The sequence below is a fragment of the Cydia strobilella genome, chromosome 7 (genome assembly GCF_947568885.1).
Source record: "Cydia strobilella chromosome 7, ilCydStro3.1, whole genome shotgun sequence".
Classification (NCBI taxonomy): Eukaryota; Metazoa; Arthropoda; class Insecta; order Lepidoptera; family Tortricidae; genus Cydia; species Cydia strobilella.
The window spans coordinates 10525933-10539898 of record NC_086047.1 but is presented as its reverse complement, the minus strand read 5'-3'; the positions used below and the strand labels follow the sequence as shown (position 1 = coordinate 10539898).

At 37.6% G+C, this 13966-nt stretch overlaps 1 protein-coding gene across 1 annotated transcript in view; it reads left to right on the top strand.

Annotated features, from left to right (window-relative positions):
• LOC134743082 (ATP-binding cassette sub-family G member 8) overlaps positions 1-13966 on the top strand; it is an 87767-nt gene that overhangs the window by 70542 nt on the left and 3259 nt on the right. Inside the window, exons 9-18 of the mRNA XM_063676392.1 lie at positions 351-501; positions 1257-1412; positions 1702-1893; positions 9763-10032; positions 10230-10347; positions 10542-10722; positions 11400-11523; positions 11884-12048; positions 12571-12691; positions 13082-13365. Coding sequence (XP_063532462.1) covers positions 351-501; positions 1257-1412; positions 1702-1893; positions 9763-10032; positions 10230-10347; positions 10542-10722; positions 11400-11523; positions 11884-12048; positions 12571-12691; positions 13082-13365 — 1762 coding nt within the window. The remainder of the gene's footprint in view (positions 1-350; positions 502-1256; positions 1413-1701; positions 1894-9762; positions 10033-10229; positions 10348-10541; positions 10723-11399; positions 11524-11883; positions 12049-12570; positions 12692-13081; positions 13366-13966) is intronic.

The following is a 13966-nucleotide window of genomic DNA, read 5'->3' as shown; positions in this document are numbered from 1 at the left end:
CAAAATTAGATTTGGCCCATTGCTGTTGGATTCAACACTTCACACGTGCTGTTTTTTAGACATATTTTGCGCTGTATTATTAAATAAATAACCAAGATTAATTACTTAAAGGTATTAAGTAATTGTATAGTAGCCTATAACTGCAGCTGAGTAGAATTAATTGCAGCGGTGAAAGGACTGAAGTGATGTATAAATTAACCTCAAGAAGTTTATTTCACGTTTCTTCCCTTAGCATTACAGACAAGTCCGTACCCTGGTGCTATACTACTAAAACATACATAGATAAAAAATTTTGCTTGATAACCACATTGAATTTATTACATCTAGTCTAACCTTAATTTGTTTCACAGTTACCTGATGGCGGCATCCCACCTTGGAGGTCGAATGTCGAAAGCCGGCAGTCATATGTCTTTGGCCCAGTCCAGGAAACAGTCCACCCTACGGCCCGGGGACCACTTAGATGGATACACGCATTCCGCTTACATTTACCCTAACTATTATGTGAGTATTAATAGCCTTAATTGTAAATTGTTTTGGGAACTCTGCGAGTGCCTTATGGCATTAAGTCCGCCTGTACTTGTAATTGTACCTATAATTTTATGTGCAATAAAGTTTAAATGAATAAATATATATATTTGAGCGAATACCTACGAGAACGTGAATAGGCAGAAGTGCCTATCGACTAATCAGTACATATAGTATAAAACGAAGTCGCTTTCCGCTGTCTGTCCGTCCTGTCTGTCCCTATGTATGCTTAGATCTTTAAAACTACGCAATGGATTTTGATGCGGTTTTTTTAAATAGATAGAGTGATTCAAGAGGAAGGGTTATATGTATAATTTGTAAAGGTTTTGTGTAGATTAGTTGAACTACCCGTGCGAAGCCGGGCGGGTCGTGATTAATAAATTAAAGACAGTTTAATAAGTTGCTGAATGGTGTCCTACGAGTATACTAGAAATCGCAGGAAGAGAATATTTATTCATGATACAACCTTATAATTTCTAAAGAGCAGCTAATATCCATGCAGCAAGCCCTCTCGCGCATGAGAGGAGGCCTGTGCCCAGCAGTGGGACGTATATAGGAATTATTAATTAAATTTATAATTCACATTACCCTCCTTTGCGTCGCAGTCGGGTAAAAACAGCGAAAGCGGGTTTTGTACAACACCAAGAATTGGAAATTGCCTTTTTGTAGGTACGTGCATCATCACACAGCGTTTGCAACACACGTATGTAAATACTTATTTCTACTTTCAGGTTAATAGTTTAGAAATAACTGCGCCGGAAAACAAATCTGCGCTGCTGGTGTCGGGGCTCAGCTTCGAGGTGAAGTCCGGCGAGATCCTCGCGGTGTTGGCCACGTCGCAGCACGAGGCCACGGGCCTGTTGGATGTCTTGGCTGGCGTTAGAAAGGTTAGTTTTCTGGACATTTTTACAAGTTGACCAACACTGTGTCTATATTAGGTAGGTACTCGTATTGCTAGAAAACGGGGTAGCGCTTAGTAAAGATATTTCAACTTCGTTATTACCGTTATTATACGGTTATATTAACCTTTTCACCGCTAAAGACGTCAACTGACGCGCGGGGCTGCAGCCCCCATATCAACCTATGTGCATTCCAACAAGGGTAACACGACAGGGTTGATTAGCTCTTGGTCCCCGGTTAACACGTTTTTTTTCACATTCACGCCTCATTTTGCAGAAATTAACAGGCGATATAGTCCTCAACGGCCAGCCTGTGGCGTCATCAACGCTGCGTAAAGTAGCAGCCTACGTGCGAAAAGACACGTCTCTCTGTCCCTCCATGACGGTGGAACACACACTGCGATTTCACGCGGCGCTGCGGCGGCCGAGGAACAACCAGCACCAGGTCAAGATGGATGATAGAGATCGGGTAAGTTCTGACTTTTGAACCTATGATGACTATTTGACTACTTCTATACATAATGTAACACATATTTTGTGTTACACCTACTGTAATACATATTGTATTGTAGTTTGTTTTCCCTTAAATAAATAAAATAAAAAATAAAATGATGTTAAGACAACCACGGACAACAGCTAAACGGGTTTAAAATCGGTACGTAAGTAGGTAATTAAAGTCGAACAGCACTCGACATTGTGAAGCTTCTTGCATGGTTACTCTAAATTATTACCAACACAACAATGGAGGTACTTACAGGTACTCTGACTTAACCAGTCCTTTGCGATGCGTCCTCTTTGACCGCCTCAACCCAAGTGAACGAGTCTGTCCCCGTTACTCCGTGCCCCACCATTTGCTAAAACTACCGTGTTGCCAACAGTATAATGTTACTTTCCCAGCTACCCCTGTATTAATCGGGGTAACGTACTAATGTTGCCACAGTAGAATTATTATTTAACTGCTATCTTAAATGTTAACATAAATAAATCATGACATTCGGCCATCCGACTTCGTGCATGACTCCGGCGCACGAACCTCATCACTAAAAGCTAGATCGGTTTTAAATCTTCCACCAATGGTCAAAAATTATTTTAAACATCAAAACAGTTTCCAGAGAAGTTAAATCAAACGTAACTTATTACAATTGATGCATTTACATGATCTGAAAATGTGTTAAGTTAAATTACAATGTATCTCTACTTGAAAATAGTATCATGACATTCGGTCTTCGGTTTCTCCTTGTTCATTCTTAGTAGTCATTAATTAACGTTTCTATTTCTTATTACTATCCCGTAAAAGTCCAAAATTTTTACTCGGGTTTCCACACTTGTTTATTTTGCTACGTAGGTACCTACGTTCAATCTATACTATTCAAGAAAAATCTTAATACTCGTACCTGTTGTAAATTTCGTATAATAGCTAAAACTAACAAAGCTCAGTTTTTATTATGTAAACTTTATTTTGTATTCTCGTACAACCAAACATTAGTTATGTCCATTTAAACTTACTTGTCTTTGATTTAATTCAATACCCATTGTTTTACAGCCAAAAATGGTTAGACCTCTGCACTACGTTTTCAATTCTACATTTAACAATCAAACCTTTCTTGACCAAGTATTACTATAGTGCGTTAATGTGGACTTCCTTTTACTCAATTCATGTTTTAATCGTTACAGTTAAAAGATAATATATTACCAACGTTACATTTTTTTTTTACTTGTCAGCCTTTATCACAAATTCCATGAATACGACAAATCGATTTGTTGTATACTTTCCATTCTCAACTATTCAAAAGCTTATTACCAGATATGTTCTTGTACTGTCTAAAGTCTACTCTGTACCATATTTGTGTCCTATGTTTAAGTTGTATAGTAAAACATTTTTCTATATATTTGTCATTTTTTTAAATACGAATAACAATTGTGATCACTGCAAAATCATGATAATTAGAACTTGGTGTGTATAAAAGAACTATTGCAATGTCTCAAAAGAACTATTGCAATATGAAATAATTTATAATCCATCGGAACATGAACATAAGTAATCAACAATTTAACATTTCACCTATAACTAGAGGTTTCTTCAAATATTAATCATTAACAACATCGAGTTATACAAAAGTTTAATCAATGTCACGAACTCACTGTCACAAAGTTTGTGACTCAAAAGTAGGTATTCACTCGAAAATACTAAAACATCCATAGCCAAATATAAGATGTCAAATGTTATCACAATATCATTTAAATATTTGAAGTACTATCACATTTCGCTTATTGGATATTAAAAAGGAGCTACAACTCTCATACATGTATATTTCGTCAAGACTGCGCATAGTCATTAAGTCAATTATGGTGTTCTAAGTGGATTAAATTTAACAACAACAGCTTATTTTCACATGAAAGGCGACGTGTAAACTATTCATCCAAAATAATATTTACAAAAACTCAGCATGGTTAGGTTTAACATCCATTTCGTTTAATAAACTCCTGATCGTCAACAAACTTGAGTCAGTGAATCATGCCATCTCTTTTGAGTATTGACACAGGCACACAGCTCACACAGTTGTTTTTACTTGATCCATGCATGATACAATCGTCTTTCTATACTCCTTTTTTTGTTCCGTCTCGTTTCAATAAAACAAACTACAGCGCACTTTTGCAATACTGTTTCATATCTCCATTATTGGTTGTATTAAGAAAACCCAGAATTAATTTAAAAATAACACTAGCTTGTAATTAGTTGCATTCCCAAACTGGGTAACTTGATAGTTTAGTATGTAATGACATCACTTGTAGTTTATCAATATCGTATTTCTATTTCATTCTAATGATATGATTTAACTACCTCTCAATAAGACTACTCATACTGCTCTGGTCTATCCATTATACATAGGTAAGTCTCTTTATCCCGTCAAATGGCAATAAATTTCCGTTATAATTATCGCTCTCATACTTAAAAACTTACAATCTCTCTTTACTCCGTTTTAGAACAATTTGACTACAATCATTAGGTACCGGAATCTGCTTACCCAGTACCTATTTACTATACTTTTCAATTACCTGGTTAAAGGTAAACTTCTTTACTCGAAAGAGAGAAAAAAAAGAAATTCCTGCGTTAGAATTTTGTCACTGGGTACTTAATACTGTATCGTTACTCACGACGATTTAATTTCCTGATAATTTTATAGTTACAATGATCATGTTCGGCTTTTTCAACAAAACATCAGAGTTAATCCACAACAATTCTGGCATCATATCCGCAGTTTGAAAACCACGGGCGGATTTGTCATACAAAGGCGAATAGTGTAAGGGTGTTGACACTGCTTTAGCTTTTTCCCACTTTTTCTCTAGTGTCTTTTTACCAGATATTCCTTTATTAGATTCCGCTCATGCCATAAAAAATGATTCTTCCTGCTCTGCTACTCGAACTAACTTTAAAGAAATATCATTGGATGATGTTAATACAGCGATTAATAAACTAAAACCCAAATCTGCGGTGGGTCCAGATAATTTGCCTGCTTATATCATTAAAGCTGGAAAATAATTTTTGCTTCATCCTATCCACTACATTTTCAAACTTAGCATAACTACCGGTAAATATCCGACTGTATGGAAAACATCACGTGTAAAACCCATTCCGACCAAAGACTCTTCCAAAGTTGAAAACTACCGTCCCATTGCTATTCTCTCTTCTATAAATTGTATATACAGATGTCAATCACAATGAAAAATCAACGATGATATCACAACGATGATGTGGTACATCCCACAATAAAAAAGGAAAATTATATATTAACATTATCTCTTCTCTATACAAAGTATTCGAATCTATTATACATCAAAAAATCTCTGTCCAAATAAGCCCATATCTCAGCGACAGTTAACATGGTTTTCGCACTAAACGTTCGATCAACACTAATCTATTATCACTAACAGATTTTATTTCCCATCACCTTGATCTAAGTTTGCAAGTAGATATAATATATTTTGATGTCCAAAAAGCCTTTGATCGTGTCGACAATGACATTCTTTTGAAGAAACTTACCGCGTTAGGCTTTACTCCGAAACTACTTAGGCTTATTGCCGACTATTAGGCTTATAACCGTTTTCCTTTCATTATCTGAAACTCGTCGCGATATTTGAAGAGTTAATAAACGTTGCAAAAACTGTCTTTTTGGCTGCATTACTTTGTCTTCATGAGTCGTCTATTTATTATTTCAACTCTACGTGTAGACTCTACATGTTGACTACCCATTGACTCTACATATAACTCTACATATCCACTCTACATATCCACTCTACATATCGACTCTACATATCGACTCTACATATCGACTCTACATATCGACTCTACATATTGACTCTACATATCGACTACATATCGACTACATATCGACACATATCGACTCTACATATCGACTACATATCGACTCTACATATCACATATCGACTACATATCGACTCTACATGAATCTACATATCGACTCTACATATCGACTCTACATATCGACTCTACATATCGACTCTACATATCGACTACATATCGACTACATATATGTGCATATAAAATTTTGAATATGTAGTACAATATAATATTAAACTTCGCGTTTTGAACACATCGGTTAACGTTGGTACATAATTAACCAAGGGATGACATGATGCCCTTCACCCGAGCTAAACACTACTTTTCATTTCGAACACGAGTAAAATGCGTACGTTTGTTTTTTTACAAACGTGACTAAGTATACATTATACATGACAAGTATACATATAGTATTTTCTGGAGGGTACTTTCAATTAACAATTCAGGCAAAAGTATCGTTATTTATGGAATGGAGAGTCAAATATCAGCATGAAAATTGTATAACAAATCAATTTGAACTCAAATTTCAATTGCTTATCGTAAAAACAAATAAAATAAAAAAATCGTACTTCGAACGTAAAATGCTCTAGTGCAGATTGCAGATGCAGACACGTATAATTTTCTGCACACCTTTTAGAACAACAATGACCTTCTTTCAGAGCATGAGAAATAAAAAATAAATTCGCGATAGACCCGGTTATAAATGTTATATTGAGGGTAAATCGAACAATACTCACAGACATACAATATCTGTTCTCTATATGCATGTTTAACTAATCTCTCTTTTCATTTTACAATCTATTAATAGTATCCACCTAATGAATTTGTAATACTTTTTTTTTGTTCATTCCAAAAAATACAATATCTAAAACTTTGTATTATGGAATTCAACAGAGATCAAAATTAATTTCGATCTAACTTGTAATTAAGACGCTGTCTAACATTTTATCAACTATACTTTATATTTTCTTATCGACAAAACCACTACAAATTCCAAAAATCCAATGCCAGCGTGACATACTTGAAAAAAAAAACAGCGTATCGATATCTACACAGACACACAGACAACAGTCGTGAAATTGCAAGCGTCAATAAAAATCTATAATATTTATCTTTGTAAGATTTCATTAATTCATCATTCGTTTTATTCGCCTCTCCAGGCCTATACTCAATAGTTATTTTAATTTCAATCATATAAAAAAATAAAACAATATCTGATAATTTAATCAATTACATACATCGATTACAATACTAAATAACTTCATACTTGTTCGGCAGTATCGAGTATACATCTCTCGTCTGTGCTATAACGATAATAATAATAGTGCCATCGCCTCATGTACAAGTCTAACATTATGCTCGTTTAACTTAGATTTGTCCAAAATAAATTTTTACCATACATAATTTCAAGAGAACGAACGTTCGCTACAAAGGTTACGTTATTCTCAATTTAACTCACAACTCTCACAAGTCACTATTGTGATTCTGTCTCTCCGTTTAATCAATACATAAGTATGCTTGTTGTAAATAAAAATCAATAAGTACAAGCTACAAATTACCATTTTTTTTTATCATCGTCTGTACATTTACGTCATTAATCAAAACCAGTTGCATTCTCGTCATCGTACTAAATACTGTAAACTATTACTTGTAATATCACGTTAGGATGTATTACGAAAAACTCAAAGAAAGGCTTAGTCGTATTCTCTGTAACTAAACAAACATCCGTCGCGTTCTCGCGACCTCCATAGTCAAATCTTTAGCAACTAGTCATACGATACTTCAAAATTCACCAGTCGCACGTTCGCATTAAATAATTCTCAACTTCAATGACGTACGTAAGCGTCAAAAACAAACAATTTCATCAAATTCATGTCAAACAAGAATCAAATTTAAGACGCACTCACGTCATTTAATCTTTACCTTCCTTGACGCACGCTCACGCCAAACAAAGATCTAACTTGAGACGCACGCTCACGTCAAACAACAATCAAACTTTAGACGCACGCTCACGTCAAACAAAAATCAAACTGTAGACGCACGCTCACGTCAAACAAAATCAAACTAGACGCACGCTCACGTCATTTAAGTTTCAACTTCCTTGACGCACGCTCACGTCAAACAAAAATCAAACTTTAGACGCACGCTCACGTCAAACAACAATCAAACTAGACGCACGCTCACGTCATTTAAGTTTCAACTTCCTTGACGCACGCTCACGTCAAACAACAATCAAACTAGACGCACGCTCACGTCAAACAACAAACTTAAGACGCACGCTCACGTCATTTAAGTTTCAACTTCCTTGACGCACGCTCACGTCAAACAACAATCAAACTAGACGCACGCTCACGTCAAACAAGAAACTTAAGACGCACGCTCACGTCATTTAAGTTTCAACTTCCTTGACGCACGCTCACGTCATTTAAGTTTCAACTTCCTTGACGCACGCTCACGTCAAACAACAATCAAACTTTAGACGCACGCTCACGTCATTTAAGTTTCATTTTCCCTGACGCACACTCTCGTCAAACAACAATCAGACTTAACACGTACGCTCACGTCATTTAAGTCTCAACTTCCTTGGATCCTCATTTGATTTACAGAAATCACGATAATATAATCTATATAAATTCTCATAAATACATTATCTATCACAATAGTATCTGCCAATTTCTTGTTTTCAGTTGCTAACAAAGAAGTAGGATACTTATCAATGACTATTTTTACTCACGGTCACGAGTTTTAAAGCTACCTGCAACTTCATCATGCATTTTTTTTTTGAAAATTTCTAATATGTAGGTAGGTACCTATAAAAGAATAATCTGTGATAAATAGCCGTTAAATCGATGGGTACATAATTATCAACTCTTTCCAATATCTTAAGTTTGCCCCTTTAATACTACAATAATTGTTATTTCATTGTAGGTAAGTATCGTCATTTTACCCGACTAAAATAATTGCAAGTACCATTCAAATGATATCGACAATTATGGTTATTGCATAGAACACGTAACTAGGTCAGATACTCTAATTTAATACTGTCAAACATTATTCTGAAATTAACTAAGTAACACACTCCTTATTTTTACTCATCCATCTATATAATTAAATATAACTATTTTACCGTTTGCAAAACGTAGGTTACCTACCTTCATTGAAACAAACCAAACTGAATTCAATAGTTTTACAATGAATTGATGTAAAATTTTACTATGCTTGTCAAATACGAACTGTACAACTCATTGATATTAAAACTACCTTATTTTTTTTTTTATAAAATATCTTGATAATGTAGAATACCACTACAAAGCAACAATGTAACGAAAGTCTAAGCTTCTTACAGCTACAAAACTGCATTCGAAACACATAATCACATTAATCACTCATGGTTTATAACGACAACTTACGTTTTTATTCTACCGATCGAATCTAAAAATGCTATTGTGGGTTAGTGGTACTTTAACACTTCTGATTTGTGAAGCTTCTTGCATGGTTACTCTAAATTATTACCAACACAACAATGGAGGTACTTACAGGTACTCTGACTTAACCAGTCCTTTGCGATGCGTCCTCTTTGACCGCCTCAACCCAAGTGAACGAGTCTGTCCCCGTTACTCCGTGCCCCACCATTTGCTAAAACTACCGTGTTGCCAACAGTATAATGTTACTTTCCCAGCTACCCCTGTATTAATCGGGGTAACGTACTAATGTTGCCACAGTAGAATTATTATTTAACTGCTATCTTAAATGTTAACATAAATAAATCATGACAACATGTTTCAGAAACCAAAGCCCGAAGAGCACTAATATAAAAATTAAGCTTAAAGATTACACTTAGTTTCCCAGATCCTCTGATTCCCTGCTCAGAATAAGATAAGTACTCTCTGTACTCTATAAAGTCGAACAAGCCATATTGCTCACTCTATGAGGTTGCCTTAATGATTGAATTGTACCTACAAATTTAATTTGTTCCAGATAAATTGGCTAATAGAAGAGCTAGGTCTCGACCAAGTCCGAGACACTAACGTGGCCCGTCTAACAAGATCCGAGATCAGGAGGCTCAACGTCGCCTGCCAGTTATTGCTCGACACGGCCATTCTGATCCTGGACCAGCCCACGAAGGAGATGGACATATTCGACACATTCTTCCTGGTGGAGTATTTGAGGAACTGGGCGAGTGGCGGGCGCGTTGTGATCATGTCGTTACACCCGCCGACTTATGAGATCTTTGCTATGCTTACAAAGGTAAGTTACCAAAGACGAGTGTCAGAGTGTCATTACCAATACAACAGAACCCTTCCGAATGGAACTGCGTAAGTTCGATAGCCACTTTACGTTATATTTCTATGAATTTAATTTCATATTATGGGTATTTTTCTTATACAATTTTCTTTTCTATAATTGGTCCTTCGAGCCGGGTAATATTGATTGATATTTTTCAGGTGGTACTAATATCCGCCGGTAGAACGATGTTCAGCGGGTACAGAAGAGACATGTTGCCATATTTCGCTTCTATCGACTATCCTTGTCCCGCCTTCAAAAATCCTTCTGATTATTATTGTGAGTACAAACATCATCAATTCATCATGAGTCACCTTTCTGGCATACAAACACAGAAGCATATGAAACATAGGTGTGATATTTAGTTACTTCGTGACGATGTTACGCAATTTACAAGAACCTCATCCTATTATAGATCGTTATATAGCAATCTGTATTTAACTCTTAATTAGTAATAAGAGTTTCGTTTCCAGTGGACCTGGTGACCCTAGATGACCTGTCGGCGGCCGCCATGCTGGAGTCGTCGGGCCGCATCGAGGCGCTGGCGGGGCTGTTCGCGGCCGCGCAGGCGCCGCCCGAGCCGCCGCCGCCCGTGCCGCTGCCCGCGCCCGTCGCGCGCCCCAACCGGGCTGTACAAGCCTTCGCTCTTATAGAGTGAGTGTGCATCCGAGCTGCTGCGGCTGTCGAGCTTCATTTTTGACTTACTTACTTACTTCGCTGGCTCGGTGACCCGAAGTGGATCTTGGCCTCCGATACTAGATTTCGCCATTCGTTCCTGTCCTGTGCGCTCCGACGCCATTGAGCCGCTTAGATGTCACATAGGTCTCTCTGGACCTCATCGATCCACCGGTACTTTCCGTACCGGTACTTTCGAGACTGCTCCGCCGATATTCAGACTTAGAAAGAGTAGTTAGAAATTTGAGGGCATACACCGAGCCACTAAATTGCATGGCCACTTTATGAATGAATTAATTTACAATGTGTCTATGCAATTTTGCAGTTCGCCGAACATCTAATGAGTACACCGAGTTATTGAATACTTAAATTTTTCAATGCTCTACTTCTATGAAAATATTCATGAAAAAGCGCTCAGTTCAATCTTCTTAATTCTGAATATCACCCTTCTTGTTGGGATGCATGAACTTGACGGGGTCGCTTCTATTCCAACATGGCGGCTGCTGATAGGTGGTCTGCCATCATTAGATCTACTGTAAAGGAAATCGGAGTGGATCTAGTAGACCGACATTTTGGAATTTCTGCGCCTGGCGAGGTTGTTTGCGGGGGCGCAGTCGTAAGTTTTTAATCTTAACGTTTTTATCACTTTTTTCCAGAAAAAGTTTGGTATTTACTCAAATGACGACGCTGTCCAACGTGGTGACGCGGGTGCTCATCGCGGCCATCATGTCGCTCATCACTGGAACCATCTTCTGGGATCTACCCACCACTGACGCGAAGGTGAGAACCGATACATGTTATACTCCTGTTAACATTATGTCTGAAAGGTTTGTATTGTTTTCTATTTGTATCCTTGTCCTGTTTCTTTTATCTGGATAGAAAAGAATCCCAAATACTTGGAATACTTATGACATACATAATAACTTGACATTCCAAAGCATTTCAGTTAGGGACCACTTAAGTGTTTTCTCGTCACTGAATCAAATGATGATTAACTATTAAAATAAACTCCTTGCTGATAAGTATATGAACACCGCTGTGGTACAAGTGCTTCTTTGTATAAATGCATTTAATCCCGTCCCGTCTGTCATTCATATAAAATTAAATTAATCATTCCAATGAATTATTTATTTGTTTCAGTTAACGCAAAACGATCGAATCGGATACCACTACTCTGTGATGTGCCTAAGTCTGTGTCCATTGCTAATGTGGCTCACCGCACGGGAAGCTAGCTCTATGAGAAGACACGTAGAAAGAGATGTTGCTGTGCCGTTGTACTCACGCACCGTATTTATACTTTATGATGTAAGTAGCAAAGTTCATTCTTGCTTATCTAATTACTTGTATTGTAAGGACTGAGTGGGATTCCACTACTCCGTATTGTGCCTAAAAGCTTGTCCACTGCTAATGTGGCTGAGCGCGCGAGAAGCTAGTTCTATGAGACTACACGTAGAAAAAGATGTTGCTATGCCGTTGTACTCTCGCACCGTATTTATACTTTATGATGTTAGTAACAAGGTCCTTTCTTGTTTGTCTCATTACTTATATTATATAATATAAGGACCAATCAGTCGGTTTAGGGTAAAGTTTTCCCTAATAACTCAGGGTTGTGCATTCGAAAGTGTAAAACTTCACGACATTATACTCAATTAAACCTATAAAAAGCGTGTAGAAAAATATTGAACCATATTCTCTGTATTTTAGAATACTGCTCACATCCCCGTCTTTTCCTAAGCTCATCTGTTTTAAGGGTCAGTCAAGGATCCAAGTCAATCAAACACCTTAATATTCCGTGGCAAGTTGATCTCATGTACCGTTTCCTTCCAGCAATTCCTGGAGCTATGGTCGGCTGTGCTAACATGGTTCGCGTACCTCGTGCCAAGCTACGCCATGAGCGGCCTCTACGCCCAGTCTCCGGGGTCATTAGATGGATTCTATATTTATTTAGGTAAGATACTTTGGTATTTCTTTCAAGTATTAGTAGTTTCACTGTTTTTTTCACACTGCGAACATTGTTTTTTTTGTATGGGCACAAAAATGGTTGCCACCATTTATTTGACTCGATTTATTTTAAGCGCCTGATGATTGTTCTATAGATCATTCCTTTTTTATACGATAATCTAGAAAAACATTAGCATGGAGTTCATTCCGTAGCCGGAGTGTCCGCGCGAATAATATCCTTTTTAAACCTCTTTTGTCCTATGTTTGTGGTTAGGAGGCCTGAGAGGCCTTCCTCGTCCGTTTCCATTTTGTTTAAAATAAACTATTAACTTTACTCCTTTTAGGCCATACTACTAAGCAAGACCTCTACAGTCTGAATAGTCTGAATTACTTTCAGGTTACACCGCGCTCTATCTAATAGCAACCCAGATGATGTTCCGAGCCTTCATCTTTCTCGTACCGATGGAGAAGACGGCCACTATCCTGGCAGGCTTCTGCTTCCTGCTTAGCACCCTGGCCAACGGGGTGATGCTGCACAAGCAGGACTTGCCGCAGTACTGGCGGTGGGTGGAGTATGTTTCACCCTCGAGGTGGACGCTACCAGAGATCCTGATGAAGGAATTGAGCGAAACTGCCTTGAGGACGAGTATTAGTAAGGAGATGAGGTGTATTAATAAACAGGTATGTTAATGCATTAGTTATCTTGCATGAATTTATTTAAGTTATAACCAGAGATTGATTGATTGTATTAGATGTGTCAAATCTAAGAAAAAAAGCCGAATGAGATGGCGGTGTAAGACCCAATATTTGTACCTACCTCCATTTTGGATTTCACGGGCCTATAAATCGGGATTTATATCTGGGTCTTTTGATAGGCTTGCGTGGCTTAACGCGCAGAGGCCCTTTGGAGAGCTTTAATGTCATGTACAGCGCCTGCTGGAACCCGTTCACATGCGCAACAAAAGACACCCATGAACCGGTCTATGGATTGAAGTTCGGATGGACAATGAGACTGGGATATTGCAAAGACGTCCGGACACCTGCCATAACATTGTTAGTACCCGTTATCGAGGCAAGTGGTGACTTCATATTATAATTATACCTATTAGAGAAATGGCAGCCTCTAGGACCTTTGCCAGTATAGGTTAGGGGTAGAGATCATCAACAAAATTAATAATACATTATTAGCAAAAAAATATGTACTACCACCAAGATGGCGGCTGGAGTCCGGATCCCATATATTATTTATGGTAACTGAATTGACCAGCCAGCCAGCTACAGA